The sequence below is a fragment of the Pituophis catenifer genome, unplaced genomic scaffold, assembly GCF_029215685.1.
Source record: "Pituophis catenifer annectens isolate HBS135680 unplaced genomic scaffold, rPitCat1.0.hap2 SCAF_15, whole genome shotgun sequence".
In the NCBI taxonomy this organism is placed as follows: Eukaryota; Metazoa; Chordata; class Lepidosauria; order Squamata; family Colubridae; genus Pituophis; species Pituophis catenifer.
This window is the reverse complement of record NW_027256895.1, coordinates 3,924,620-3,952,450: the sequence shown is the minus strand read 5'-3', so window position 1 is coordinate 3,952,450 and position 27,831 is coordinate 3,924,620. Positions and strand designations below refer to the sequence as shown.

The window sequence follows — 27,831 nt, the reverse complement described above, 5'->3', positions numbered from 1 at the left end:
GCGTTGTACCTTATCACCTAGTTTACAGAGGGGGCGGGACGAGGTAGAATCGTAGCAACCAATCAAAGCAGGGCAGGCCCCCCCCTTTAAAGCCTGACGTGAGTTCACGTGAACCGAGCGGTGGCCAATCGTCTTCGCAGCCGGCTCGCCCCGCCCCCTCGGCCTCTGTCCCACTCGGGTTCAAGCGGTGGTCCCTCTAAGATGTAAACAAGGCCTCGCGCTCCGACCGTTAAGAGGGTGAGGAGGGTCTCGCGCTCACCGCGCGGGAGGGGGGGAGGTGGCAGAAGAAAAGAACAGCCAAAGAAAAAGCGGGAAGCATTTCATTGGCCGACTGATCCCCGAGGAGGGTGGGTGGGCGGGCGAGGGGGGCGAACAGCCCGAGGACGCCCTTGCAATAATAATAATAATAAAAAAAAAACAACTCCAAGAACCCTCCTGATTGGTGGGCAAAGAAAGGGCAGCCGGGCAGCCAGAGTGTCCCCATAGTATGGCGCGCTCTGATTGGAGGAGCCTGGCCCGAGGACGTCTCCCATTGGCGGAGAGCTATCCGCGGACGGGGGAACCACGTTCTAACAAGCTGGTTTTCCATTGGTGGGGGGGGGCTGTTGAGCTGAGGTGAAAGGTTAGAGAGGGGGGCAGTTTGCCCCAGAGGCGCCTCAGGAATGGGCCTGTTTATTTAGGATTGAGAAACGAATATGGTGGTGGTGGGGGCAGAACAGGGCCGCTCCTGAGGTGCCTCCAAGGCGCTAGTCCTCAGTAAAAAAGGGACTATGACAGGCTTGGAGGAAGGCCGCCGTGTCCTCTCTTCCTCCTCCTCCTCCTCCTCTTTCACCACCATCTTCCTTTCTGAATCCCAAGGAGGGGCAGAGTGTGAGCGTTGGGCCAAGCTGGAGAATGCCCTGAGCTATGGGCTCCCGCAGCAGTAGCAACGCTGGCTCGGGGGGCCGGGAGAACCAAGGCAGCTGGTCACGGAGGGACTCGGGCATCCTGCGCAGCGAAGACGAGGACGACGAGGATGTGGATCTGGCCCAGGTACTGGCATATCTACTGCGCAGGTAACTCCACCTCCCCCCGCCCTTTTTTTCCCCCCTCCCACCCACCCAGGCGAAGATCCCGAAAGGAAACTGGACTTGAGGGGAAAAGAAAAAAAAAAAAAAAAGGAATCGGGTGCAGGTAAGTCCTCGACTTACGACCGCAACGGAGCCACCAGAAATCCGGGCGCTTCAGCGACACGTTTTTATGAAGTGCCCTGATCGGATGACTTGGACTCAGCGGCCAAGACGCTGAGCTTGTCGATCGGTTCGGCGGTTCGAATCCCTAGCGCCGCGTGACGGGGTGAGCTCCCGTCACTTGTCCCAGCTTCCTGCCAACCTGGCAGTTCGAAATCCCATTAAAAATAAAAAATGCAAGTAGAAAAATAGGGACCACCTTTGGTAGGAAGGTAAATAGTGTTTCGTGCGCCTTTGGCGTTGAGTCATGCTGGCTGCAGGACCGCGGAGACGTCTTCGGACAGCGCCGGCTCTTCTTCGGCTTTGAAACGGGAAATGAGCACCGCCCCCTAGAATTGGGAACGACTAGCACATATGTGTGAGGGGAACTTTTACCGTCACCTTTTACCTGAGGCCAGTTGGTTTATGCAGTACAATGCAATGAGCCAACTGCAGATCTGTACATTGGGGAAACAAAACGGCCACTTCACAACCACATGGTACAGCATAGAAAAATCCCATCAGGGCTAGATTCAGCAGTCCAGCCGTTGAAAAGAGTCGCCCGGTAGGTTAAGTGATTCTGGCTTCCTCGTTGACTTGGCTTGGTCGGAAGGTCGACACCGGGGGATGGCGTGACTCTGGGACGCGACAACCGTCGTACATGTGAGCCGGTCTTCGAGTTTCCCGAGGTATAAATCACGTGACCGCGAGGAGGTTGCAACGGGTCGTGATTATGAGTTGCTTTTTGCAGTGAACGGCCACTAAGTAGACTTGTAAGTCGAGGACTACCTGTACAGAGGCTCCTCAACTTACGACAGTTTGTTTAGTGACCGTTTGAAGTTACAACGGCACTGAAAACGGGGACTTATGGACGTTTTTCACCCTTAACGTCCGTTGCAGCATCTCCGTGGTCATGTGATTTGCATTCAGACATTCGGCAAATGGTTCGGGGTCATGTGATCACTTTTTGCGACCTCCTTGACAAGCAAACTCAATGGGGAAGCCAGATTCCCTTAACAACTGTGTGACTAACTTAACAATCACAGTGATTCGCTTAACAACAGTGGCAAGAAAGGTCATAAGATGGAGCAAAAAGTCATTCCATAAATTCCTCACTTAGCAACATAAATTGATGGCTCAATTGTGGTCGTAAGTTGATGACTGCTTATAGAATAGTATTCTGTATTGGGCAAGCGTGATTGGACACACAAGGAATTTTTCTCTGTGAAGAAGCTCTCAGTGTACATCCCAAAGGTGCTTATTTTTCAAGAGGTAACTGGACTTTCCAGAAAGTCCAGTTGCCTCTTGAAAAAAATGCACCTCTGGGGCAACCATGACCTGGATGATTGAGAATCTCCATAGACACTCTCAGTATACGTGCAAGCAACAAAGTGTGATAATATCACAATCATAAAATACAGTCGTCATAAATCACAAGATACAAAGTGATAGTCGTCAAATGTGAAATAAAAACAACCTAAATCATAAGATACAAACAAAAAGCACCTTTGAAGTTCCACTCAGGCGGGACAGAGAATTCTGGGAGTTGAAGTCCACACCTCTCAAAGTTGCCAAGGTTGAAGAAATACTGCAATAGAGGAGCAGTTGTAAAACTTTTGAGCATTGTGAAGTGCATTCATTAAATTCACAATGGGGGAATTTACAGCACTTCACACATAGCTCCTTGATGCCACACTGGCACCTGAGTTTATTATACATACCCAGCAAATGCATGGATATTTTTGCTGTAAATTCCCCTATTGGGATTCTTCCAAATATATTGGACATGTTGGCTGTGGAGCAAGGGCATTGTAACCCAGTAAAAGAGTGCAAAACTTCTGGGAAGAGATACTTAGGCGTCTTGCAAAGCAATTGCCCACAATAACTGACTCTGTTCCTACAACTGAAGAAACTTCTTGGATGAAAAGTGAAACGTTTTTAATAAAAAAAAAACCCCAAAAAAGTCCAGTTGCCTTTTGGGACAACCATAACCTGGATGGTTGAGAATCTCCATAGACTAGGGGTGTCAAACTCAAGGGCCGCGGGCCAGATGTGGCCCGCGGGGTGTTTAGATCCAGCCCGTGGGGCCAGCCTAGTAACAGCAAAGGACCAGCCCATGTCCTGTTTTCACTGGCAAGAGAGCTGCAGGAGGTTGTCACGGCTGAAAACAAGGTGCGAGGGGGGGGCGCATGCAGCCCATTCCCCCCCAGCCTCCGTTTTGGCTGGCAGAGGATTATCAAAACAAACTAAAAACAAAACAAAAGGAGAAATGTTTTCCCTTTTGCATTTGAGCATGCAAGAAGGGACAGGAAAGGAGAAAGAGGAAAGACAAAAGAAGGGAAGATGGGAAGAGAGCAAGGAAGGAAAAATAAGGAAAGAGGGGAAGGAAGAAGAAAGGAGAAGGAAGAGAGAAGGAAAAAGGGAAGGAAGGAAGGAAGGAAGGAAGATTATAATGATAAGGAGGAAGGGACTCAGGGAAGTCCTGTCTTAGCACCTGGCCACCACAGAGGCCCCCAATACGAGCTACACACCCCTGCCCTTAAATTACTTATTTAATTGTATTTTAATGGCTTTTTAACATTTGTATTATATGTATTTTATTTGGCTGTTCACCGCCCTGAGTCTTTTGGGAGTAGGGCGGTATACAAATTTAATTTATATATATATAGATATATATAGATATATATAGATATATAAAAAACTACTTTGATGCGGCCCTCAATGAAATCGAGTTTGACACTCCTGCCATAGGCGCGCTCAGGTGAGGGCTGTTCTTCCTGATCCTTCACCACATTAGGATGTGTGTATTTAAGGGTTCCATTATGGGTCGTCCTCAATTTGCAACCATTCATTTAGTGACTTAGAAGTTAAGATGGCACTGAAAAATGTGTCTTATGGCCATTTTTTTTCCCATGATTGTTGCAGCATTCCCCCGCGGACATGTAATCAAAATTCAGATGCTTGGCAACTGACTCCTATTTACGACACTCGCAGTGCCCTGGGTCAGGGGATCGCGTTTTGCGACCGTCTTGACAAGCAAAGTCAATGGGGATGCCAGATTCAGTTAACAAATTGTGTTAATAACTTGAGACCTGTGGTGATTCAGCAGTGATTCATTGAACAACGGTGGCAAGAAAGGTGATAAAATTGGGCAAGACTCAGTTAACGACTGGCTCGCTTAGCAACAAAAACGTTGGGTTCCATTGTGGTCGAAAATCAAGGATTACCCGCATCAAATATTTTCCACAAGGAACTAAAGGGTGTATTTATTAGTTTTGGCTGAACCCGAGTGAGGATAAAGCACATAAATCATAAAAGGAATCCATGATGGTCACAAGAATCATGACTTAGGTTTAATTCTCCTAATTGTTGGATTGGACTCTCGCCAGAAGCCAATTGTGTTTATGCCAGGTTCTGTTATTTGCAGTGGCTACGCACCTTTAATCATCATCAATCCCTTAACATCGCTATAATTTCTTGTGAAGGAAGAATTTCTGTTTGTGCCTTTGTATCCACTCTTGCATTCAATTTTGATAGAGCATGCACTTCTAGCTACATTGCACAGGGTAGGAGAAATTTTTAAGCATATAAAGTAGGATTCTGTCAATACTATTACACTTAAGAAATTTGACCAAAGGATCAAGTACATATGAAAGAGGAAATATAATCATTCCTTGTGGACAGGGTGGCCTGACTAAGAAGAAAGTGTTGTGGTCCGCCAGCAGCCTGTGGAGCTGGCAGCAGAGTCGGACAGTGAGGAAGCTGGGGAGGAACATGGGCCAGTCCTGGAGTCTGGGGAAGGCTCGGACGAGGGCTCTGCGTCGGAAGCAGAGATGGGGCCAGGGCCATCTGGGAGTTTTGTGTGGATTCCAGAGCCTCCAGAGTCGGACATCAGAGAGGCAGAGGAACAGGGGGAGCCCGTTCCTAGTGCGCGCATGCGCAGAGCTGCCAGAAGGCAAGAACAGTTAAAACAAAAGGGACGACTCAGGAGTAAGGCTTGGAGATGATTGGTCCCTCCCATAAGGCTTAACAAAGGAGCAAAGGCACGTGGCCCTTTGCAGGAAGCAATGTGGATGGTGTTGGTTTGTACTTTGAAGCTCCGTTTTTGACTCTGTGTTTCCGTGTGGCCTTGCCAAGATAATTGCCAGTTAGGCCTTTGGCAGCGTGTCAAAGAAGATAAAGGTGGGTGTTTACCAGCCTTATCCGAAGGACTGTGGCAGACTTCTGTTGGACTATTTATAAATGATTCAGCACGTGCTGTGAATGGAAGGAATTCGCAGCCGTTAAAATTTAAAAAAAGGGGGTTTGGGACTAATTGTGTGCTTTTTACTATATCAGGAAGCCTAGGTCATTTGTGATTGATTGACTATAACTCAGGTCCTAGTGACCGACCCAGATTGGACTCCTGTCCAGTCTCCGAAAGCTGAATTTGTGCTCTTAAGTCTTCTCCTTGAAGCTGTTCTGACCCAGCCTTAGCAGAAGCAAGAAACAGACTCCTGGTCACGAAAACACCCTCTTTTATTTACCTCTTGTGAATTAATGGCATCCACCCACCGAAAAGTCCAGGCAAGAGTCCTTCAAGGAGTTCACTGCAGTAACAGACCTTATCCGTTCCTTGTGATAATTGCCAAGCCATGAGCCGAAAGGCTGCAAATTAAGTTCTGGCAAGCAGTCTTTGCGGCACGAAACACGATGAGCAAAATCTTCAGAAATACGAACAGTTGTCTCCTACAACCACCACTCCCCTTTCCTTCTCTTTATTCATTCCCCAGGCAGGCAGGGGCCATCCAGCGTCCACGTGTGCTTTGCTTCCCGAGTCGACTCCTTGTCCTCCGTTGCTCTCCTCTCCTAACTGCTCTGCACATACCAAGTATGTCTGGAACAGGCCCCAGCTGTTCTTCCTCCTCACTCATCTCAGCCTTCAAAGGCAGCTGCCTCTCCGGTGTTTGGGAAATCTTGGACGGCCCTGGCTCTATCTCTGCATCCGAAGCAGAGCATCCGTCAGAGCCTTTCCCAGATTCCAGAACTGGCCCAAATTCTTCCCCAACCTCCTCATCGTCTGAGTCTGCCGCCAGCTCCGTTGGCAGCTGGCGGGCCACAACAGAAGCTTTCAGAACAGTGTTTGCTTCAGATGAAACAGTCCCACGGCTGCTCAGTCAAAACTATTGGAGGAGGAAAGAAAACAGGAAGCAAAAAATGTTGCTCAGTTCCTTTTGTACCCGTGAATGTACTGTAGTTACACCCAAACTGTGGTTTCGAAGGTTTATACTATTGTACGTGGGGCAAATAGTTCGTGAAGCAACGGGGTTCATAATTGCTAATGCTACTCTTTGTCTCCTTCCTGCTTTTCCCTAGGGGACAGTTTCACCTCATGCAGGGAGGGGGAACAGCCAGTGCCCGGGTGTTCCAGGCTGTTTCGGATTCCGACGACGATACTGACAATGCTTGGGAAGGACGTTTAGGAGATCAGTACAAACCCCCAGGTATCGCCAAGGAGTCCAGAGTCGTTTTCTTAACGCGGATGATAGCGATGAACAAAAGTTAACAAGGCCCAGGCTTCATATTTGTGGAAAGCTCGCTAGGCCAGATTAGATCTCAGCATTTTGGATGTTGTAATTGCTCCCCTTGCTCTGAAAACTCTTTGACTTTTAGCCTGTCAGGGCTGTTTGTGATCCAGAATTCTGTCGAAGCGCTTAAATTAGACCTCAGGCCCAACGCCCAACATTCAGACAATCTCAGACTTAAACTAAACTAGGTAGATATCCTTTAAAAAAAAAAAAACATCGAAAGTTTGCCTAGGATTATTTTATGCACGGTCCCTTTCTCTTTCTCTCTCTCGATCTTCTGCAGTGGATTTGGCACCAGACACCCGGGATCTGGAGCACAACGAGATTAAAACACTCATCCAGTTAGCAACGGGCCGACTCAGGCCAGGGCAACCCGACCGTAGCATCCCAAAGCTCCTGGGACAGGTATCCTGTTTTTTCGCTGTTCTACGATGCTGGAAACGAATGGGTTCGTTTTGCCTTAAAAGCTCAGGGTTGGCAACAAGATGGAAACAATCCCCAAAGGTGTTTTTTTTTTTTTCTTTTCTTTTTTTCAAGAAGCAACTGGACTTTCTAATTTTTGATGATGTTTCGCTTCTCATCCAAGAAACTTCTTCAACTCTGACTGGATAGTGGGGGGGAGGGGGGAATGGAAGGATTTATACTCCTCGCAGGCAGCTGGTCATTTGGAAGAGGGGATTAAAGAGGCCATCTAAGTCCAAATTGAAAATCCCTTTTTCAACAGAGCGGGAGGGATGCGACATCATCTATTTCCAGCCTACAACACAGGTCCTTTCAACAATTCCAAGAAGGCTCCATACCCATTTGCACCACTCGGGTGACCCTGAGGACACCGATAAACCTCCAGGTGGCCTCAATAGCTGTTCTGCCCCAGCTACGGACGCCAAAGAACGCAGCACACACAAAGTCTGAACAAAACTTAATTTACTAAAATAACTCAGTCTTTTTCAAACAAAGGCTGTTAATAAACTTTCTTAACAGCCTACAAGAAACCAAAGATAAAGTAATCACAATCTTACTAAGGTTGGCAGAAAGCCCAGAAGCAATTTGCAGAGAATCCAGACGCGAAGGAGTATGAACTAAAGTTGTTCCCTACAAATTGCTTCAGTCGGCGTTCCTCCTTAAATAGGTTAAGGGAATGGCCAATTAGCCCCACGCCTTACTCTTGAGGAGACCTCCTGAGGAGCCACTCCTGCCTTTTGGCAGCTCTGCGCGCCCGTGCATCGAGAAGAGGCTCCTCCTCTTTGTCCTCTTCACTTATGGGAGCTTCTGGAGGTTCTGAAGGCCCTGGCTGAATCCCCGCCTCTGGCACCACATCATCTCCAGCCTGCTCACTGTCTGACTCGAGTGCCAGCTGCACAGGCTGCTGGCGCAGCACCGCACCAGCCTCCTCGCTTTCAGAATCAGCTACAATCCGCAAAGGCCGTTGACAGACCACAACAATAGACCGCTAAAACTGTGATGGCGAACCTATGGCATATGTGCCCAAGGTGGTATACGAAGCCATGTCGCCTGGCACGCATGGCCTTGCCTGTTTGTCTTCTGGGTTTTCTGGTGTGCATGTGTGTGTGAGACAATCAGCTGTCTGTGCGCGTGGCAGTGCCGAAAACCGGTGTGCACATACATGCCGGCCAGCTGATAGTCGGGTACGCATGCGCACGAGAACCCGGAAGTTCAGCTTTTCCGGAGCGCGATCCCTTCGCTCGCGCGGCAGTGCCGAAAACAGGCCTCCGCATGTGCACCAGCCAGCTGATCGTCAGTCATGCATGCGCACTAGAACCCAGAAGTTCGGCTTTTCCGGAGCACAGCCCTGACGAGTGCACACATGCGCACGTGACATTTCCACTCGGTGCCGAAAAGGTTGGCCATCACTGCGCTAAAAGAATGCAAATAACCAGCTGCCTGCAAGGAGTATAAATCCTTCCATTCCCCTCACCATCCAGCCAGAGCTGAAGAAGCTTCTTTGGCTGAGAAGCGAAACCTCTTCAAAAATAAAACCAGATTGATACTGTTTCTCTTAATTCAAATTAACATTTACATTTATTTTCCAGCTACCTATACCACCTTTCCCATACTGTGTAAAATTCCGAATCCTCGTTCTCATTTAACATATAAGTTAGCCTACACATTTCAGCGCATTCTAATATTTTACTAATTATCTGTTCTTCTGTTGGGCCTCCTTTCTCTTTCCATTTTTTCGCATACACTAATCTGGCGGCTGTAATGAGGTGTATAATCAAGTATTTCTTCTTCTTCCCATATGCCCTTCTTAGTACTCCCATGAGATAGATTTCTGGCTCCCAATTGATATTTTCCTCTATTACTTCTTGGATCCATTTTTGTATTGTTATCCAAAATTTCGTCGCTTCCGGTCACGTCCACCACATATGGTAGAAGGTACCTTGGGAATAACCACATTTCCAGCACATTGGGTTTGCATTCGGGTATATTTTCGCTATCCTGGTTGGCACTAGGTGCCACCTATACAGCATTTTGTACTGGTTCTCCTTGTATGTTACTGCTCTAGTCAATTTAAGGTTGTTATTCCAGATTTCTTCCCAATCGTCTAAATTATATTGTGTCCAATATTTTTCCCCCAAGCAATCATCTGATCCTTAACTATTTCTCCTTCCCTGTCATATACTCATGTATGAGTATAATTTGGCTAATAATTTATTCTCTACTCCCATCCATATCCTATCGAATCTATTGGTCCCCATTTCTATGCCACATTCCTCCTTATCTTTCCTATATCGTGATTTAATTTGTAGGTAAGCTACAAATAGTAGATAAACTATTTATGCAACTTATATAGGTAAAGTAATAAGATCTACTATAACTGACAATGTAATAACGTATAAATACTAAATATCTAAATTTTAAATTATATAAATTTTATTCGATACTATTCACATAATGTACATAGCATAATTGCACGAAGCCAAACCGAAAATGTTGAATTGTAATAATCTTGTTTATTCAATACAAACTCTTTTTAAAAAAATAAAATAAAAACCAGAAAGTCCAGTTGCCTCTTGGAAAAAAAACCATCACCCGGATGACGGAGAATCTCCATAGACAAGATGGAAACAGCTTCAAAAAGAGGAAGCCGTCGTTTAAAATTGGTCTTGTAGGGAAGCAGGGCCTCTGATCTGAACAATATATTCCCTCCCTCGGTCTGATTGTGAGGCTGCTCTTTGTGGCGCTTTGGACCTTCAGAATACACCAATGCTGGTTAAACATCCTTATTCGTGGGGCAGAATCTTTCATCTTGGCAGGAAACAAGAGAGGAAAGAGTTCAGAATTGATATCCTCAGTCTACTTTGGTATCCCCCCCAAAAAAGGGGCCTCTGCCATCAAGCTCTGATGCAGAATCAACCCTAACCCTAACTTTGGTTTTCTGAATTGTTTCCCTGCTAACTAGAAGAGATCGTGAGAAAGTGTAATATAATCCTCACTCCCAAAGGTTCGTTTTTTCTTTTTAGGAGGCAACTGGACTTTCTGGTTTTGCTTTGAAGATGTTTCGCTTCTCCTCCGAGAAGCTTCTTCGGCTCTGACTGGATGGTGGGGGAACGGAAAGATCCAGTCAGAGCCAAAGAAGCTTCTCGGGAGGAGAAGCAAAACATCTTCAAAGGAAATCCAGTTGTCTCTTGGAGAAAAAAAAAAAAACCTTTGGGACAAGGTGGATGACTTGAGAATCTCCAGAGATATATAATCTTCACTCTTTTCATTTCCCGCAGAGGGAACGAGGCCTCTGCCATAACAGCAGTTTCTCAGCTGGGGAATGTTCGCAGATCGTGTCACAGTAAGTATCTGATAAGAGAGAAATACAGTATATGTGTGTTTGTGTGTGTAAGTGTAAATTCTCAGGCAAGAATCAGAGACAAGTGTTTTTAGAAGAGACTCTACCTGAATAATCGGTATGCCTCACATTTTGCTCTTCTTTCCCAGCTTCCTTCCCAATCACCTGACCGTCAAGGATACCTATTTGCAGAAAGCCTTCTGTGGCATCTATTCCCGCGATGGACAACTTTTTATGTCTGCTTGTCAAGGTAAGCTCCCAAACGTATTCTTTTTATAAAAAAAAAAATTCCTATTTTAGATTGTCTTCTTCCTTTACGGCAGGGATGTCAAACTTGATTTCATTGAAGGCTGTGTCAGGGTTGTGTTTGACCTCGGGGGGCGGGGGGCCATGCCCAGGTTGGGCTCCATTTTCAGCTGTGACGGTCTCCTGCAGCCCTCTGCGAGCAAAAATGTGAGTGTCAGCGTTCCAGCGCTGACATATCAAAGGAGAGGAGAAGCTTGAACTTTTGCCTACTTAATTCCTTTGAAGATTCTGTTCCCTCGGAGATGGGAGGAGGGGGGGACATTCCTGTGTTCTGACGGAGATGGGATGAGGAGAGTGGCTTGGAAGATAGCCAATGAGACGCAGAGAATTGGGGATCGGAAAGGGAGGGCTTGGGGGACAAAGGTCAGTGCTGACCGCGAAAGAGCCAGGGACAGATCACTATGCTCAATCAAGAGAAAATTTCCTCAAAGATTGGCAGTTTGGAAATTCATTTATTTTGAGATAGCATCGAAACCTGACAGTGAGCCTTAGGAGGGCCTGTTGTGGCCCGCCTGCGGCAAGTGGAGTTGGCAACAGAGTCAGACCAGTGAGGAGATTGGTGTTGTGACCTAGGCTTCCTGAGTCATTAAAACACACGAGTAATCCCCAAAACCTCTTTTATTGCAACAGCTGTGAATTACGTTCATTCGGGACGTAAAAAGTCCTTCGGGAGAAATCCTTCGGGATAATCACCAACCTTTATTTCCCTTGACACGCTGCCAAAGACCTACTTGGCAAAGCCACATGGAGTCCAGACTCAAAACAGAGATGCCGACTGGGAACAGAATTAACAACGTTGCTTTCCTGCAAAGGGCCCACGTGCCTTTGCTCCTCTTTTAAGCCTTATGGAAGGGGCCAATCATCTCCAGGCCTTACTCCCGAGTCGCCCCTTTAGTTTTAACTGTTTTTGCCTTCTGGCAACTCTGCACATGCGCACACTAGGAACAGGCTCCTCCTGTTCCTCTGCCTCTATTGTCCGACTCTGGAGGCTCTGGAGTCCGCGCATAACTCCCAGATGGCCCTGGCCCCATCTCTGCCTCTGACGCAGAGCCCTTGTCCGAGCCTTCCCCAGACTCCAGGACTGGCCCATGTTCCTCCCCGGCCTCCTCACTATCCGACTCCGCTGCCAGCTCTGCAGGCTGCTGGCGGACCACAACAGTTGGGGAGGAATATGGGCCAGTCCTGGGGGCTGGGGAATGCTCGGACGAAGGCTCTGCGTCGGAGGCAGAGAGGGAGCTAGACAACAGTGAGGCAGAGGAACAGCTGGAGCCCACTCCCACTGTGCGCGTGCGCAGAGCTGCCAGAAGACAAGAACAACTCAGAAAGCAGGGTCGACTTGGGAGTAAAGCCACACCTTGGAGGTGATTGGCCCCTCCCATAGGAAACAAAAGAGGAGCGAACGGGGAGGGGGCTTTTGCAGGAAACAATTTGTTCGTTCTATGACTGAGAGACTCTGTGCCAAGTTTGGCCTTGTACTGCGTTTGGAAACAAGTTATGTGGCAGCTTGCCAAACGAGATAAGGTCTGTGTTGATAAATATTCCTCTGAAAGACTGTTTGGACAGGCCTTGCTGACTGTGAATGAACGTAATTCACAGTCGGGTAAATAAAAGAGGTTTTGCCGGGACCAAGACTCTGTTTCCTGCTTTTTAAGGGAGCAGCCCTCCCAAGCTCCGTTTTCGCTGGCAGAGGCACCAACGGACGGTCCTTGGCTGATTCCAGGGCAGCCCCACGGGCCAGATCTAAGCACCCCACGGGCCCATGGACCTTGAGTTTGACACGCCTGCTTTATGGGAATAGAATGCTGGAGGATACAGGTAGTCCTTCTCAGCGTTCCAAGTAATGCATCCGTTGAAAGCAGAACTCCGGGGCCGGTAGATTCCTCAAAGAACAAACTCATTGGATACATCATATTGGCACAACTGGTGAGAAAACCGACTCTGAAAGTTCCTGTAGTTTTCACCTACCCGTATTTTTTGGACTATAAGATGTACTGGAGTATAAGACGCACCTAGATTTCAAAGAGGAAAACAAGAAAAAAAAGTTTTTGGCCTCTGCGTGTCTGGTTTTTGCCCTTCCCGGCCCCCAGGAGCACTCTGCAGGCCACCTAAACCCTCTGCATGTCCCATTTTTGCGAAAAACTGGCCCATTTTTGGCCTCCAAACCCCCCCATGCATCCCGTTGTTGCCCTCCCCAGCCCCAGGAACACTCTGCAGGCCTCCCAAACCCTGTACGCATCCCGTTTTTGCGAAAAACGGGCCCATTTTTGGCAAAAATGGGACGCGCGGGGGGGTTCGGGAGGCCAAAAACAGGGCCGTATTTGGTTTATAAGATGCATCGATATTTCCACCCACTTTTTTGGGGGGGGGAAGTGCATCTTATAGTCTGAAAAATACGGTAATTAAAAAAAAAAGTTCCCCAGATCCTCAGTCACATTGTCCAATGAAGGTGTTAGCAGGTTGCTTGGTTACTCCGCTCCTCCTCCTCTCAGCCATCTGTTGGAATGACCTTGGTTCCCATAAGAAACTTTAGGCGTTCTGCAACATAGTTTGCAGCATCCCGTTTATAAGTTTTGCTAATAAAAATGGAACTTTCTCCCCATTTTGGGCAAAACCACCCCCACGACAAACCATTGGTTCGCCTAACAACCACAGTGTTTGCTTAATGACCATGGATTCATTTAACAACGTGATGTGCTTAACAACTGCTGCAAGATTATGAAGCCAGCTGGGTGACCTTGGGCAAGTCCTTCTCTCAGCCCGATTCGTTTCACAGAGCAGTTGTTGTGGGGAAACTGGTGAGGATGAAGTTACATTAGTTACGTTCCCTGTTTATTTGTACAGGTAGTCCTCGACTTAACAACAGTTCACTTAGCGACCGTTCAGAGTTACAACATCACTGGAAAAAGTGACTTATGACCGTTACAACCGTTGTAGCATCCCGGTGGTCACGTGATTTACATCTGGACGCTTGACAATTGATTTACATTTATGACGGTTGCAGTGTCCCAGGAATCATGTGATCCCCTTTTGCGACCTGACAAGCCAAGTCAATGGGGAAGCCAGATTCACTTAACAAACCACGTTGGTGATTTTAAGAACTGCAGTGATTCACGTAACAAACGTGGCAAGAAAAGTCATCGAGTGGGGCAAAACTCACGTATCGACATAAATTTTGGGCTCAATTGTGGTCGTAAGTTGAGGACTACCTGTACTCGAGTCAGAAGCACCGAGGCGCTTCCAGGGTGAAAGGATTAGCCGGTGACATCACCGCTGTCCTGGGGAACGCCTAATTGGGGGCTCCTTTCCTGTCCCCGGCAGGAGCTGGAGCAAAGGACGGGAACTCAACCCCGCCCCACGGAAGCTCTCGGGTCTCGAACGCGGGCTTGCTAACTTCCTGCCCAGCCTTCCAACCCCTCAAGCCCCCAGAAGAACAGACTTTTATGTTCCTTTCCCCCCCCCCTTTCAGACCAGCGAATCCGCTTATACGACTGCGCCTACGGAGCCTTCCGGAACTTCCGGAGTGTCAAAGCCCGAGACGTCGGCTGGAGTGTCCTGGACGTGGCCTTCACCCCCGACAGGACCCACTTCCTCTACTCCAGCTGGTCGGACTACAGTGAGTCTCTATGGCGCTTAGGGGGAAAACTGGGTTGCCTCCGGGTAGTCGGTACTAGCCCTTGCTCCCTCCTTCTCTTTAGTTCACATCTGCAACATCTACGGGGAGAGCGAGACCCAGACCGCCCTGGACTTGAGGTAAAGAGGAGACACACACACACCTCTGCCCGTGCCCCGTTAAATGACGGAGACACACCCTGCACCTGGCATAACGACTTTCTCTTCTTCGCAGGCCCGATGAACGCCGTTTTGCCGTCTTTTCCCTGGCGGTCTCCTCGGATGGGAGAGAAGTGCTCGGCGGGTAAGCCAGCTGTTTGCAAAATGGTCTTTTCCCTCATAGTGCATAAATCTTTTCTTTGGAGAGAAACAAAGTCTTCGAGCGCATCTCCCTCCCTCCCCCATCTCTCCCTCTCTCCTTCCCTCTCTCCCTCTCCCTCCCTCCCTCCTTCCCTCTCTCTCTCTCTCCTTTCTCTCTCTCCCTCTCTCTCCCTCCTTCCTTCCCTGTCTTTCCCTCCCTCCCTTCCCCCCGTCTGTCTCCTCTCTCTCTCCTTCCCTCCTTCCTTCCCTGGCTTTCTTTCCCTCCCTCTCTTCCTCCTTGTCTCTTCCTCCCTCCCTTTCTGTCTCCCTCCCTCCCTTTCTGTCTCCCTCCCTCCCTATCTCTCTCTCCCTCCCTGTCTCGATCTCTCCTCTCTCCTTCCCTCCTTCCCTGTCTTTCTCTCCCTCCCTCCCTCCCTTTCTGTCTCTCTCCCTCTCCCTCCCTCCCTGTCTCTCTCCTCTCTCCCTCCCTCCCTTTCTATCCGTCTCCCTCTCTCCCCCTCCCTTTCTCTCTCCCTTGCTCCCTCTTTCTCCCTTTCTCCCTCCCTCCCTCTCTTTCTCTTTCCCTCCCTCTCGCTTCCTCCTCCCTTCCTTTCTCCCTCCCTCCCTCCCTTTCTCCCTCTCTTTCTCTTTCCCTCCCTCTCGCTTCCTCCTCCCTTCCTTTCTCCCTCCCTTTCTCCCTCTCTTTCTCTTTCCCTCCCTCTCGCTTCCTCCTCCCTTCCTTTCTCCCTCCCTCCCTCTCTTCCTTTCCCGCCACTCCTGTTTGGAGGCTAGGAAATGATGCCCCTCTGTCTGCCAGCTCTTAGTGGCAGGGAAAGCCCCATTTCTGGCATTTGCTTGGAAGGCCCATTGGAAGCCCCGAGGCAAAACACACACCCACGACTCGGTTTCAATGCTTTTTTTTAAAATTTGATTTATATGCCGCCCTTCTCCGGAGACTCAGGGCGGCTTACAATGCGCTAAGCAATAGCCTTCATACTTTTGTATATTTATACAAAGTCAGCTTATTGCCCCCACAAACTGGGTCCTCAGTTTACCTACCTTAGAAAGGATGGAAGGCTGAGTCAACCTTGAGCCTGGTGAGATTCGAACCTGCAGTAATTGCAGGCAGCTGGTCTTAATAACAGGGTGCTTTAGACCACTGTACTACCAAGGCGCTTTGATTTCTGCTCCTCCCAACTTAACAACCCTTCGTTTAGTGACCGTTCGAAGTTACAACGGCACCTACGAAAGCAGCTTACGGCCTGTTTTTTCACCCTTGGGACCGTTGGCACCATCCCCGTGGTCACGGGATCCAAATTCATGCTTACGACCGTTGCTGTGTCCCAAGGACACGTTTTTGCAACCTTCTGACGAGCAAAGTCAACGAAGAAGCCAGATTCACTTAAACAACTACGTTACTAACTTAGCAACTTCAGTGATTCACTTAACAACCGTGGCAAGGCAAGGGGCAAAAGTCACTTTAACAACTGTCTGCCTTAGCCCTAGAAATTACAGGCTCAACTGCGGTCGTAAGTCTACGTTAAGGAATTCGCAGAGTAACCCTTGAGTAGCAAAGGTGTGCACATGAAAGCGATTGAGAGTAGTTACGAATAAACACAGCCAACACACAGATACACTGAGTTGTGTTTACTTTCAGGAAATAGTAAGGCACAGTCCAATAAACAGTCCAGGTCATACACATATAAAGCAGGAGATAGCAAAACGACAGTCCAGGGATAATCCAATAACAAAGTCTTCTTACCAGTCGTCACAGTCATTCACAATAAAAAGTTCTTCCGGATTTGCAAACAGTAGCATACAGAGAGATCAGAGAGCAAGAACAGCAAAGAGAAAACAAACCATGTTTCTAGCTCCCTCTTAAGGAGATTGGCTACAGAGCTAACCAATCAGGACACAGTGTGATGCAATACAGCAGTCTTAAAGCTATATTGAGAGTTTATATATTGCCAAGCCAACAAGGTAGGTAATAATCATTTCCTAACAGTCAAGGGCTACCTTTATTCTTCTCCCGTGCAGGGTTGTTACCGAAATCCTTCGCTGTGACCACTGTGTGTGTGTCACCCCACACGCAGTAACCTTTTTATTCTCTGTCCACTCCACAGGGCCAACTACGGCTGTGTGTACGTCTTTGACATGGAGCAGAATAAGCGGACGCTAAAGGTACTCGGGGTTGATGTCTACGGAGACCCTCAACCATCCAGGTCATGGTTTTGTCCCAAAGGTGTGCTTTTTTTTTTTTTTTTCAAGAGGCAACTGGACTGTCTGGTTTTTCTTTGAAGACGTCTCGCTTCTCATCCGAGAAGCTTCTTCGGTTCTGACTGGATGGTATGGGACGGAAAGATTGATCCTCCTTGCAGACCAGCTGGGCGTTTGCCTCCTTTTAGAGGGTCATTGTGGCCACTTGGAGGTTTATCTGTGTCCTCGGGGGCGTCACCTGAGCGATGCAAATGGGTGTGGAGCCAGCTTGGCTGCAGGAGGTTTTCTGCCCTGTGTCCCCAGTTCGCAACCCCTCTGGAAATCGGTTCACAACGATTCTGTAAAACAGGGGTGTCAAACTCAAGGCCCACAGTCCGGATCTGGCCCACAATGTGATTAGATCTTGCCTTGTAAACAGCGAAGGACCAGCGCCTCAGCTCCAACCCAGGCTAGCCAGGCACTGATCTACAATTTGACGGCAACCGACCAGGCCATAACGCAGTTAGCCTTAGATCTGCGGGGCCGGCATGTCCTGCCCCCTGAGCGTGCACTGGAGACAATGGATCCCCCAGCCTGTTGTGGCCCGTCAGTGGCCTGTGCGGATTGTAGCTGATTCTGACAGCGAGGAGGCTGGTGTGGTGATGCACCAGCAGCCTGTGCAGCTGGCACTCGAGTCAGACAATGAGGAGGCTGGAGAAGATATGGTGCTAGAGGCAGGGATTCAGCCAGGGCCTTCAGGACCTCCAGAAGCTCCTTTAAGTGAAGAGGACGAAGAGGAGGAGCCTCTTCTCGATGCACAGGCGCACAGAGCGGCCAAAAGGCAAGAATGGCTCCTCAGGAGGAGGTCTCCTCAAGAGTAAAGCTTGGGGCTAATTGGCCACTCCCCTAGCCTATTTAAGAAGGAACACCGACTGAAGCAATTTGTAGGGAACAACTTTAGTTCACTCTCCTTCGCGTCTGGATTCTCTGCAAATTGCTTCTGGGCTTTCTGCCAACCTTAGTAAGATTGTGATTACTTTATCTTTGGTTTCTTGTAGGCAGTTAAGAAAGTTTATTAACAGCCTTTGTTTTGAAAAAGACTTGAGTTATTTTAGTAAATTAAGTTTTGTACAAACTTTGTGTGTGCTGTGTTCTTTGGGGTCCGTAACTGGGGCAGAACACCGCCCACCTGTTCTGGCCTAGGCTTCCCCAAAAAGCACGAAGCAGAATCCTGGTCCCGACAAAACCTCTTTTATTAAACGAACAGTGAATTCCTCTCATCCACCTTCAGCAAAGTCTTTCAAGGGAGAATTGACAGTCACAGACCTTATCTGGCTTGGAGAGCTGCCAGGCCGATATCTTCAAAACTTGGCAAGGAGTCTCGGAGAGTCACGAACCAAGTAAGCAAACTAATTGTCTCCTGCAAACTCCACTCCCCTGTCGCTCCTCTTTTATTCCCTCTGGGAGGAGCCATTCACCGTCCACCTGTGGCTTTACTCCTGAGTTGACCCTTGTTCTTTAGCTGTTCCCTTCATCTGGAAACTCTGTGCATGTGCAGACTGGGAACAGGATCCAGCTGTTCTTCTGCCCCACTGATGTCCGACAACTGTCAGATGGCCCTGGCCCAATCTCTGCCTCCGACGCAAAGCACTCGTCAGAGCCTTCCCCATCCAGGAACTGGCCCATGTTCCTCCCCAACCTCCTCACTGTCCAGATCTGCTGCCAGATCCGCTGGCAGGCCACAATAGGTATCAAGATGGCCACACCCACCCAGTCGGCCACACCTACCCAGTCGACTACGCCTCCCCCCCTCCGAGGTCAATCACAGCCCTGATGCGGCCCTCAATGAAATTGAGTTTGACACCCCTGGTCCAGCTTGTCCTTCTGGCTAAGAGAAGCCTCACTGGAGGGCTCCAGAGTTGAGCGCTCAGCAACGTTGAAGGAGGTCTTCCAGAACCCCAATATGTCCTCTAGAGTTTAGCTACTTTTCAGGGCGAGTGAACCCATCAAATCTGGGCAATACACCACATACCTTCAACTCTCCCACTGAAATCTCCTTCCTTCTTTCTTCGCCTCCGTTTCCTTTGCTCCCTTCCCGTGCAGATCGAGGCCCACGAAGACGACGTGAACGCCGTCGCTTTTGCTGACAACAGTTCCCACATCGTCTTCTCAGGAGGCGATGACGCCATCTGCAAAGTGTGGGACCGGCGCACCATGCGAGAGGATGACCCCCAGCCTGTGGGGATCTTGGCTGGGCACCAGGACGGCATCACCTTCATCGACAGCAAGGTGAGCGCAGCTCCTGCTGAGCCTAAAGCAGAAACGTCCAACCTTGGCAACTTCTTTGTGTGGATTTGTAACTCCCAGAATTCCCCAGCCAGCTCCCTCTTAGCCTAAAGCAGGGTGCTCCAACCTTGGCAACTTTAGACATGTGGAGTTCAACTCCCAGAATTCCCCAGTCAGGGTTCCAAGCGACACCCCCAACGAAAGAAGACTTCAAGGCTTGAAGTTCCTCAAAGTTCCATTTTGTTAGCGATGTCATATTGGTGTCAGCACTTCAAGCTGCATTTACTCTAGTGCTGACATAAGAAGGAGAAGGGAGGCGTCTGGAAAGGGACGTTTGACTTTTCACCTACTTATTTTCCCTGGAGATAATATCCCCTAGGAGATGGGATGGGAGGGGGGAAATTCCTTTGAGCTGGAGCAGTAGATTAGGGGTAGAGTGGCTTGGAAGATGGCCAATGAGTGCAGGGGAGTGGGGAACGGAAAGGGAGGGTTTTGGTGTCTGGAAGTCAGTGTTGGCTTCGATGGAGTCGGATTTAGAATGTCGTGCTCAATAAATGGGAGTTTTTATCAAAGACTTTGTTTGCAATGCAATTTATTTGAGACGACCTCGAAACCTGACAATTGGCACATCTGGGAAAACCCGAATCTGAAAGCTTCCAGGTTTTCCCCACCCATAGAAAAGTCCAAGTCCCTGCCTAACACCCACATGTCCATCACATGGTCCAATCCAAGCACTGTCCCAACTAGAGATGCCTCCCATTTCCAGCCCTCCAGGTGCAGGGCAAGATGTCCTTGACTCTCTGAGAAAGGAATATTGTTCTGACTACATATCACCCATGCTCCATATAACCCCTCCCCTCCCGGTTTCCCACAGTAGTAAATATGGCAGGCCTGAAGGTCCAATGCAAAAGATGACTTCCAGGCCTGACAAAGCTTTTCTCGGGGACAGCTGCAGCCATTTCTGGTAGTCGCTAGAAAACTAGTTTAAGGAAATCCTCGGAGCTCCGAGGGGGAAGAGGGAGTGGAGCTCTGGCAGAGATAGAGACGGTCCGTCAGCCCTCAGATGGAGAGTCAACAGCCCCCAGGTCTGGAGGTGATTGATGAGGAAGAGGAGGTACAGCTGGGTCCAGTGCCCGATGCTCAGATGCGCAGAAGGCAAAGGAGAGGAGAGCAGTGGAAATCCTCGGGGTTCTTTCCCTTTTAAAGAACTCATCACAAATTCTGCATAAAATAAAATTTCTTTAAAAAAAAAAAAGAAATGCGTGGAATCTGGATGAACTAATTTAAACTCCCAGCGGGAACCTAACTGCTGTTGGAGATAAATGGAAGACACCTTCCAAATTCAATGAATCATTCCGGGAAGATGAGAAAATTCCGAATTAAGGTTCCCGATGTGGGCCTTTAAAGACGTTTTTAAGTTTGTTTGGAAGTTGAGGACGGAGGCATCCAAATGGTTTCCTCAGCTGCTGTTGTCTTCTTCCCTCAGGGAGACGCGCGATACCTCATCTCCAACTCCAAGGACCAGACCATTAAGCTATGGGACATGCGCAAATTCTCGGGCCAGGAGGGCCTCGAAGCATCCCGGCACGCTGTCACCCAGCAGATCTGGGATTATCGCTGGCAACAGGTACCCAAAAAAGGTACGAACCCCCCCTTCCCCTCTTTAATGGGAGAAGCAGGAGTTGAATGCAAGGTATACATCAGTGGTGGGATTCAAAAACTTTCACTACCGGTTCTGTGGGCGTGGCATGGTGGGTGTGGCAGGGGAAGGAGACTACAATCTCCATTCCCTTCCCACTCCAGGGGAAGGTTACCGCAAAATCCCCATTTCCTCCCGATCAGCTGGGACTCGGGAGGCAGAGAATAGATGGGGGCGGGGCCAGTCAGAGGTTGGTATTGACCGGTTCTCCGAACTACTCAAAATTTCCGCTACCGGTTCTCCAGAACTGGTCGGAACCTACTGGAACCCACCTCTGGTTTGTATACATGTATTGTAACCTGTCAGTCACCGACCCCTCCCAGTAGCCAAATCAGAGGAGGATGAGGTGTGGGGAGTCAAGGTCAGCAGCAAGGCAACCCGAGAGCTCCAAGGGGGAAGAGGGAGTGGAGCTCTGGCAGAGATAGAGACGGTTCATCAGCCCTCAGATGGAGACCCCCAGGTCTGTGTTCTGTCCCCAACCACACACACACACACACCAACAGACGTTCAAGAGTTAAAGACCAAACCAGCCGGCAAAATCCTTTTCCTTATGATAACGGAACTTGGCAACAACCTAGTGGCTGCCTGCCAAGAGTTTATTACTTACGAAGAGGAGAGATAACTTCTCCCCGCTTCTGGTACATCAAAGGAAACAGCTCAATAATTACGGAGTCAATCAAGTCCACAGATAATCCAGCAAAGTCTATAGCCAAAAGTCCGGCAATGCAGAATGGCGTGGAAGCTTTCAGCTTTGTTCGTCACAAGGTTTGACTGGCCACCACGCTCCCTTTTATATCCTGTGGGGTGTGGTCCAGTGACTCAGCCTAATGTCGGGCACGCCATTTCTTCTGTTGCGCACGCTTATCTCTGCGACGCTGGCGTGGATCCAGCCAAGACTCATTACCCTCATCACTGTCCATCTGTGGCTGCGTGGACGTGCTTGGCCCCGGCCCTATCTCTTGCCCTTCGGCGGACACCGAAGGCATTGCCAGAGAGGAGGGTCCTGGAGAGCCTTGCCAACTCCTCTCCTTCACTCTCGGAGTCCTCTCCTGCCGATGACACAGGCTCAGGTAACGGAGTCACAACAGTCTGGAGGTGGCTGATGAGGAAGAGGAGGTACAGCTGGGTCCAGTGCCCGATGCTCGGATGCGCAAAAGACAGAGGAGAGGAGAGCAGAGGAAATCTATGGGCCGGTCCTCGGGACAGAAGAGCCACTGTTGCTAGCGAGGCCCCACCATAGCTCAGGATAAAAGGCAGAGGGAGGAAATGAATAGGTGTGGCAGACAACTATTCATCTCCCAGACAGACGGACTTGTTACCCTGTGGTGAGAGAGAAACTTTTTGCCGGGGCTGCCGGCGCCCCTAATTAAAGAAATCTCTGAGTTCAGTTCAGAGGGTTTGTCGTTTTTGGGGAGCTGGGTCAGAACAACATGTGTGCAAAGGACAACTTGAATCTAGCCCAGGGCTACTCGTGGCTGGCTGGGGAATTCTGGGAGTTGAAGTCCACAGGTCTTAATGTTGCTCTGGTTGGACACCTCGAATCCTTCTTTCTTTCCTTTCCTTTCCTTTCCCAGCCCGACGTAAATCAAAACTTCCAGGTGACACTTCTCTCATGACCTACCGGGGCCACGGAGTCCTGCACACCCTGATCCGCTGCCGGTTCTCCCCTCCTCACAGCACGGGACAGCAGTACATTTACAGCGGCTGCTCCACGGGGCGGGTGGTAGGTAAGTGGCTCGGGAACCAGAACGCCCTCCGAGCGCAAGGAGGAGACCTAAAGCAATTCCCTTGAGTGCTGGAGTGGGATTGGGCAGGACAGGAGATCCAGGGATCCACCCGAGATTGCTGGCGCAGACCTCCCAAGTAAAAAGTCAAATGGCATTTGAGAGCTGCTTGAGGCAACAGGCTAAAAAGCATGAGATCGTGAGTTCTAGTCCCGCTTTAGCCATGAAAGCTGCCTGGGTGAATTTGGGCTAATCACCAGGTGCCAGTGAGTTCTAGTCCCACTTTAGGAACAAAAGCCAGCTGGGTGACTTTGGGCTGATCACCAGGTGCCGGTGAGTTCTAGTCCCACCTTAGGCATTAAAACCAGCTGGATGACTTTGGGCTGATCACCAGGTGCCGGTGAGTTCTAGTCCCACCTTAGGCATGAAAGTTGGCTGGCTGACTTTGGGCCAATCACCAGGTGCCAGTGAGTTCTAGTCCCACTTTAGGCATTAAAACCAGCTGGATGACTTTGGGCTGATCACCAGGTGCCAGTGAGTTCTAGTCCCACTTTAGGCATGAAAGTTGGCTAGGTGACTTTGGGCCAATCACTAGGTGCCAGTGAGTTCTAGTCCCACCTTAGGCCACAAAAGCCAGCTGGGTGACTTTGGCCTGATCACCAGGTGCCAGTGAGTTCTAGTCCCACCTTAGGCATGAAAGTTGGCTGGGTGACTTTGGGCCAATCACCAGGTGCCAGTGAGTTCTAGTCCCACTTTAGGCATGAAAGCCGGCTTGGTGACTTTCGGCTAGTCCCTTTATTTTTCAGCCTACCCCCCACCCCACTGGTTTGTTACTGCAGGAAAAGTACAACGAGGAAAGTGTGTTACGCACCTTCATCTCCTTGAGTAACTTTTCAAAATAATAAAAGGCAGAATCCCAATAAATAAAGAAGTGAATTTGTCCGAAGCCTAGGGAGGGAGCGGCAGGCTAAAAAAAAATGTTAAAAGCCGCACGAAACTTCCTCTTTCGATAATTCTCCTTTCTTCTTTGAAGTCAGGGTTTGATCAATCTTTTCCCACGGATTTATACCGACGTAAAGAGCAAGCAAGAACTCGGAAATACCCAATTTTATTTATGCTTGGGACATTTGGAGAGAACAGTCTCTTTAATTGGGTTGCCTGAAGTCCCAATACGCCCAGAATCAAATCTCGGAAACCCCCCCAAAATCCTCCAGTACAGGGACACTCTCTCCTTTCCCCCCCTGCTCTCTTATTTATTATTTATTTATTTATTGGTTCGATTTATTATGCCGCCCTTTTCCGGAGACTCAGGGCGGCTTACAATGCGTTAAGCAATAGCCTTCATCCTTTTGTATATTTATACAAAGTCAGCTTATTGCCCCCACAAACCGGGGCCTCATTTTACCTACCTCGAAAGGATGGAAGGCTGAGTCAACCTTGAGCCTGGTGAGATTTGAACTTGGCAGTAATTGCAGGCAGCTGCTGTTACTTAACAGTGCTTTAGTCTGCTGCGCCACCAAGGCTCTTAAACCTACCTGGCTACTGATGCTCTTCCTCTTGTCTTCCCTCTTCTCGCCCACCTTCCTCCCCTCTCCCCCCAGTCTACGATCTCCTAACCGGCCTCATTGTGAAGAAACTGATCAATCACCAGGCCTGCGTGCGGGACGTGAGTTGGCATCCCTACGAGGAGAAGATTGTTAGTAGCTCGGTAAGTTTCGGGAACCGACGGCAGGCAGGGATGGAGGAATTCCTCTTTAGGGGGAGTAGCCCCATTGTGGCTGTGTTGTGCTTATTCGCTTTATTGACCTGTCCAAAGGAGTTAAGAAAAGTGCCCTTTTTCTAGCCAGAGGCCAAGTTTTTTAGAGGCTGTCTTCGACTTTACAACCGACCATTTAGTGACTGTTTGAAGTTACAACGGCACTGAGAAAAAGTGACTTACGACCGTTCACACAGAATAGAATAGGAATAGAAGAGAATAAGTTGAAGAAAGTAGAGTAGAATAGAATTAGAATAGAGTAGAGTAGAGTAGAGTAGAGTAGAGTAGAGTAGAGTAGAGTAGAGTAGGGTAGAATAATAGAATAGAATAGAATAGAATAGAATAGAATAGAATAGAATAGAATAGAATAATAGAATAGAATAGAATAGAATAGAATAGAATAGAATAGAATAGAATAGAATAGAATAACTTTATTGTCACTTTGAATCAGGGGTGAAATCCAGCAGGTTCTGACAGGTTCTGGAGAACCGGTAGCGGAAATGTTGAGTAGTTCAGAGAACCGGCAAATACCACCTCTGGCTGGCCCCAGAGTGGGGTAGGAATGGAGATTTTGCAATATCCTTTTCCCCCTGCCACGCCCACCAACTACACCACACCCACCAAGCCACGCCCACAGAACCGGTGGTAAAAAAATTTGGATTTCACTGCTGCTTTGAATGTACACAAATTGACATACATTAAAAAATGAAATTTCATTGCATACAGCTCTTAAAAGGTCACCACCTCCCAATTTTACACTGCACAAACATGACAAGATGAATAAATAAATACGAAATTATGTGTATATACCCACATATATTACACGACGTGGAGAAACAACACAGTATAGCTCGAATGTATACATGTTTATGGCGAGGAAAAACGAATCTTGCGAGTTTGCTAGACGGATGGCCTAGGGAACAAAGCTGTTACAGAATCTGGTAGTCCTGCTAGAAATACTTATAAACCACCTTCCAGAGGGGAGCAACATAAACAGACAGTGAAGTGAGTGTGTGGGGGCTCTGATAATGCTTCGGGCTCTAAGCGTTTATAAGCGGTATCCTGAATAAGGGGAAGCGAGTTTCCTATAATCTCCGCTGCCCTCACCACTCTCTGTATGGACTTTCTATCTGAGGCACTGCTGCCACCAAGCCAGACAGTGATGCAGTTTGTTAAAATGCTCTCAAACTTAAGGACCGTTGCAACATCCCCGTGATCCAAATTCAGACCCTTGGCCCTTGACTCATATTTATGACGGTGGCAGTGTTCCCCGCGACCGTCTGACGAGCAAAGTCACATTCGCTGAACCGCCGTGGTACTAACTTAACAACTGCAGCGGTTCGCTAACGGTGGTAAGAATGGCCTTAAAATGGGTCGAAACTCAGTTTAACCACTTAGAAATAGAAATTTGGGTCGCCATGGTGGTCGGAAGGCGAGGACTACCTGTGCTGGGTTCTATTAATGGCTGGCCTTTGGGTCACGGGATCAACAAAGCGGGTCACTTTCAATTCTAATAATCTCCATTAAAATTGTAATTTGAGGACTACCTGTAATCCCTGAATAGAAACAATAACACACTATCTCTCTTCTTCCCTTCTCTTTCTCCTATCTCTCTCTCCTCTCTCTGTCTTCTCTCTCTTGTCCCTCTACCCTTCCCTCTCTCCTCCCTTCTCCTCTCCTCTCTTCTTCCCCCCCCCTCCTCTCTCTTGCAGTGGGATGGAAACGTGTGTCTCTGGGATTATCAAGCAGAGTACGACGAAGACGATCTCGGCGACCCCCAGCAGTTCTTAACAGCCCGAGAAAAGCACCCCCAGCTGGCCGTCCCCCCACACCAGTAGCCTTCCCCCCCCCTCGCTTTTTCGCCACCGTTCTCCAGTTTGGGACGTGCTCAGGGGCCGAGAGCGAGGGCGAAAACGACATCTTGCGTTGCCAATCGTTTCGAGGAGGGGGTGGGGTTCGCCGGGGCAGGGAGGAAAGGAGCTTCGGACGAACCCACCACCCCTCTCGAATGAACCGGTCTCCCGTCACCGAAACCTTCCGGCGTCATCGGCTTTGGGCTACGGAATAACCATCCCGCCGTCGGATCCGAAGGATAGCGACAAAAAAAAAGAAAAATGGCAAACAACACCGCTGGATGTCTTGCTCAAGGCTGAGCTGATTCTGTATCCTTCCAGATGAGCTGGACGAATCCTGATCGGAGGGGGGACGGCAGCCCAGGAATATGGGGTCACCGAAATTCACATCTGGAGGGGGCTACAGCTGGAAAGCCCAATGGGCTCTCGGAAGGAAATCTCCTCCTTTTTGGGGATATATAGAATCATGACGGGAAATCACCCCAACAGCAGCCCAGCCGATTCCTCCCTGAAGATGGTCTCCGCAACGCCCAGATTCGTTGCAGGGAAAAAAAGGTGTAATGCACCCACAATAATTTTGGGGGGACTCTTTAAGACTCGACCTCCGTCTGGAGCTTTATCAGGGAATGTGGGGGGGGGGGGGAAATACAAATCTATATCCAGCTTTCCTCTGGATCTGAGCAACGGAGAGGCGATCCCAAGCGACAAGATCCCCAAAGATCCCTCTTGGCGTTCCGAAGATCCTCGGGGGTTGATTGAAATGGCTCCCCCTTCTTTTCTCCGAGGGATGATGGCGAGTGCTCGCTGCCCCCCATCCCCACCCCCCAGGAAGCTGGGGAGGAGGGGGGGGGTCCTTGCAGGATATTTGTCTGGCGCCACGAAAACGTTGGAGATTTGTGGCCAGAGGGACAGTTGGAGCTTCCTTCCCAGCTGCCAACCTCTTCCTCTTTCTCCCAGATGTTAAGGATGTCTTCTTCGCATCGGCCCCATCGCCCTCGGTCAACCCCACCTCCCCAAAATAGAGGGACCCCTTTCTTGTCTCTTCTCGAGAAAAGGGTGGACAGGCGTTGCTATCGTCTTTCGCCTTAAAAGATGTCCCCAACTTGGCTCTTCCTCGGCTCTCTTTCCAAAACGCTCATAGGTGGGGGGTTGGTCCTCACCTGCTCTGTAAATATTCAGGGTGCAAAGAAGGGGCTTTTGGGGTACCCGAAGAGGAGTTTTTTTAAAAAATAATGGATGGAAGGGACGAGCGAAAAGAGCCACGTGTTATTTTTAAGCGTGTAAAAGCTGGAGGAAAAAAATTCCGTGTTCGTTTATTCTAGTTGGAGAAGGAGCCCACCCACCCCCTCACAATCCTTCCCTCGAGGTCCTGCCTTCTGGGGGGGGAGGGGTCCACGTTGGGGCTCCTTTCCAAATCTAGGTTTTGTAGAAAAGGGGAGGGTCTTTTCCCCCCCCTTTCTCCGTTTCAGGGGCGATGCAAAACAGCTGTCTTAAATTGTCTTTAAAATAAAAGTGGTTGACATTG

General features: G+C 49.0%; 1 protein-coding gene across 1 annotated transcript; it reads left to right on the top strand.

Annotated features, from left to right (window-relative positions):
- The first annotated feature begins 157 nt into the window (after positions 1–157).
- DCAF11 (DDB1 and CUL4 associated factor 11) lies at positions 158–27,831 on the top strand. Its single transcript, XM_070954482.1, has 15 exons — positions 158–237; positions 859–1,055; positions 6,564–6,691; positions 7,059–7,180; positions 10,516–10,580; positions 10,727–10,827; positions 14,350–14,496; positions 14,579–14,633; positions 14,728–14,796; positions 16,916–16,973; positions 19,092–19,277; positions 20,761–20,914; positions 22,548–22,700; positions 24,299–24,405; positions 26,166–27,831. The coding sequence occupies exons 2-15, from the start codon at positions 907–909 to the stop codon at positions 26,289–26,291; spliced, it is 1,620 nt and encodes a 539-aa protein (XP_070810583.1). The 5' UTR covers positions 158–237; positions 859–906; the 3' UTR covers positions 26,292–27,831.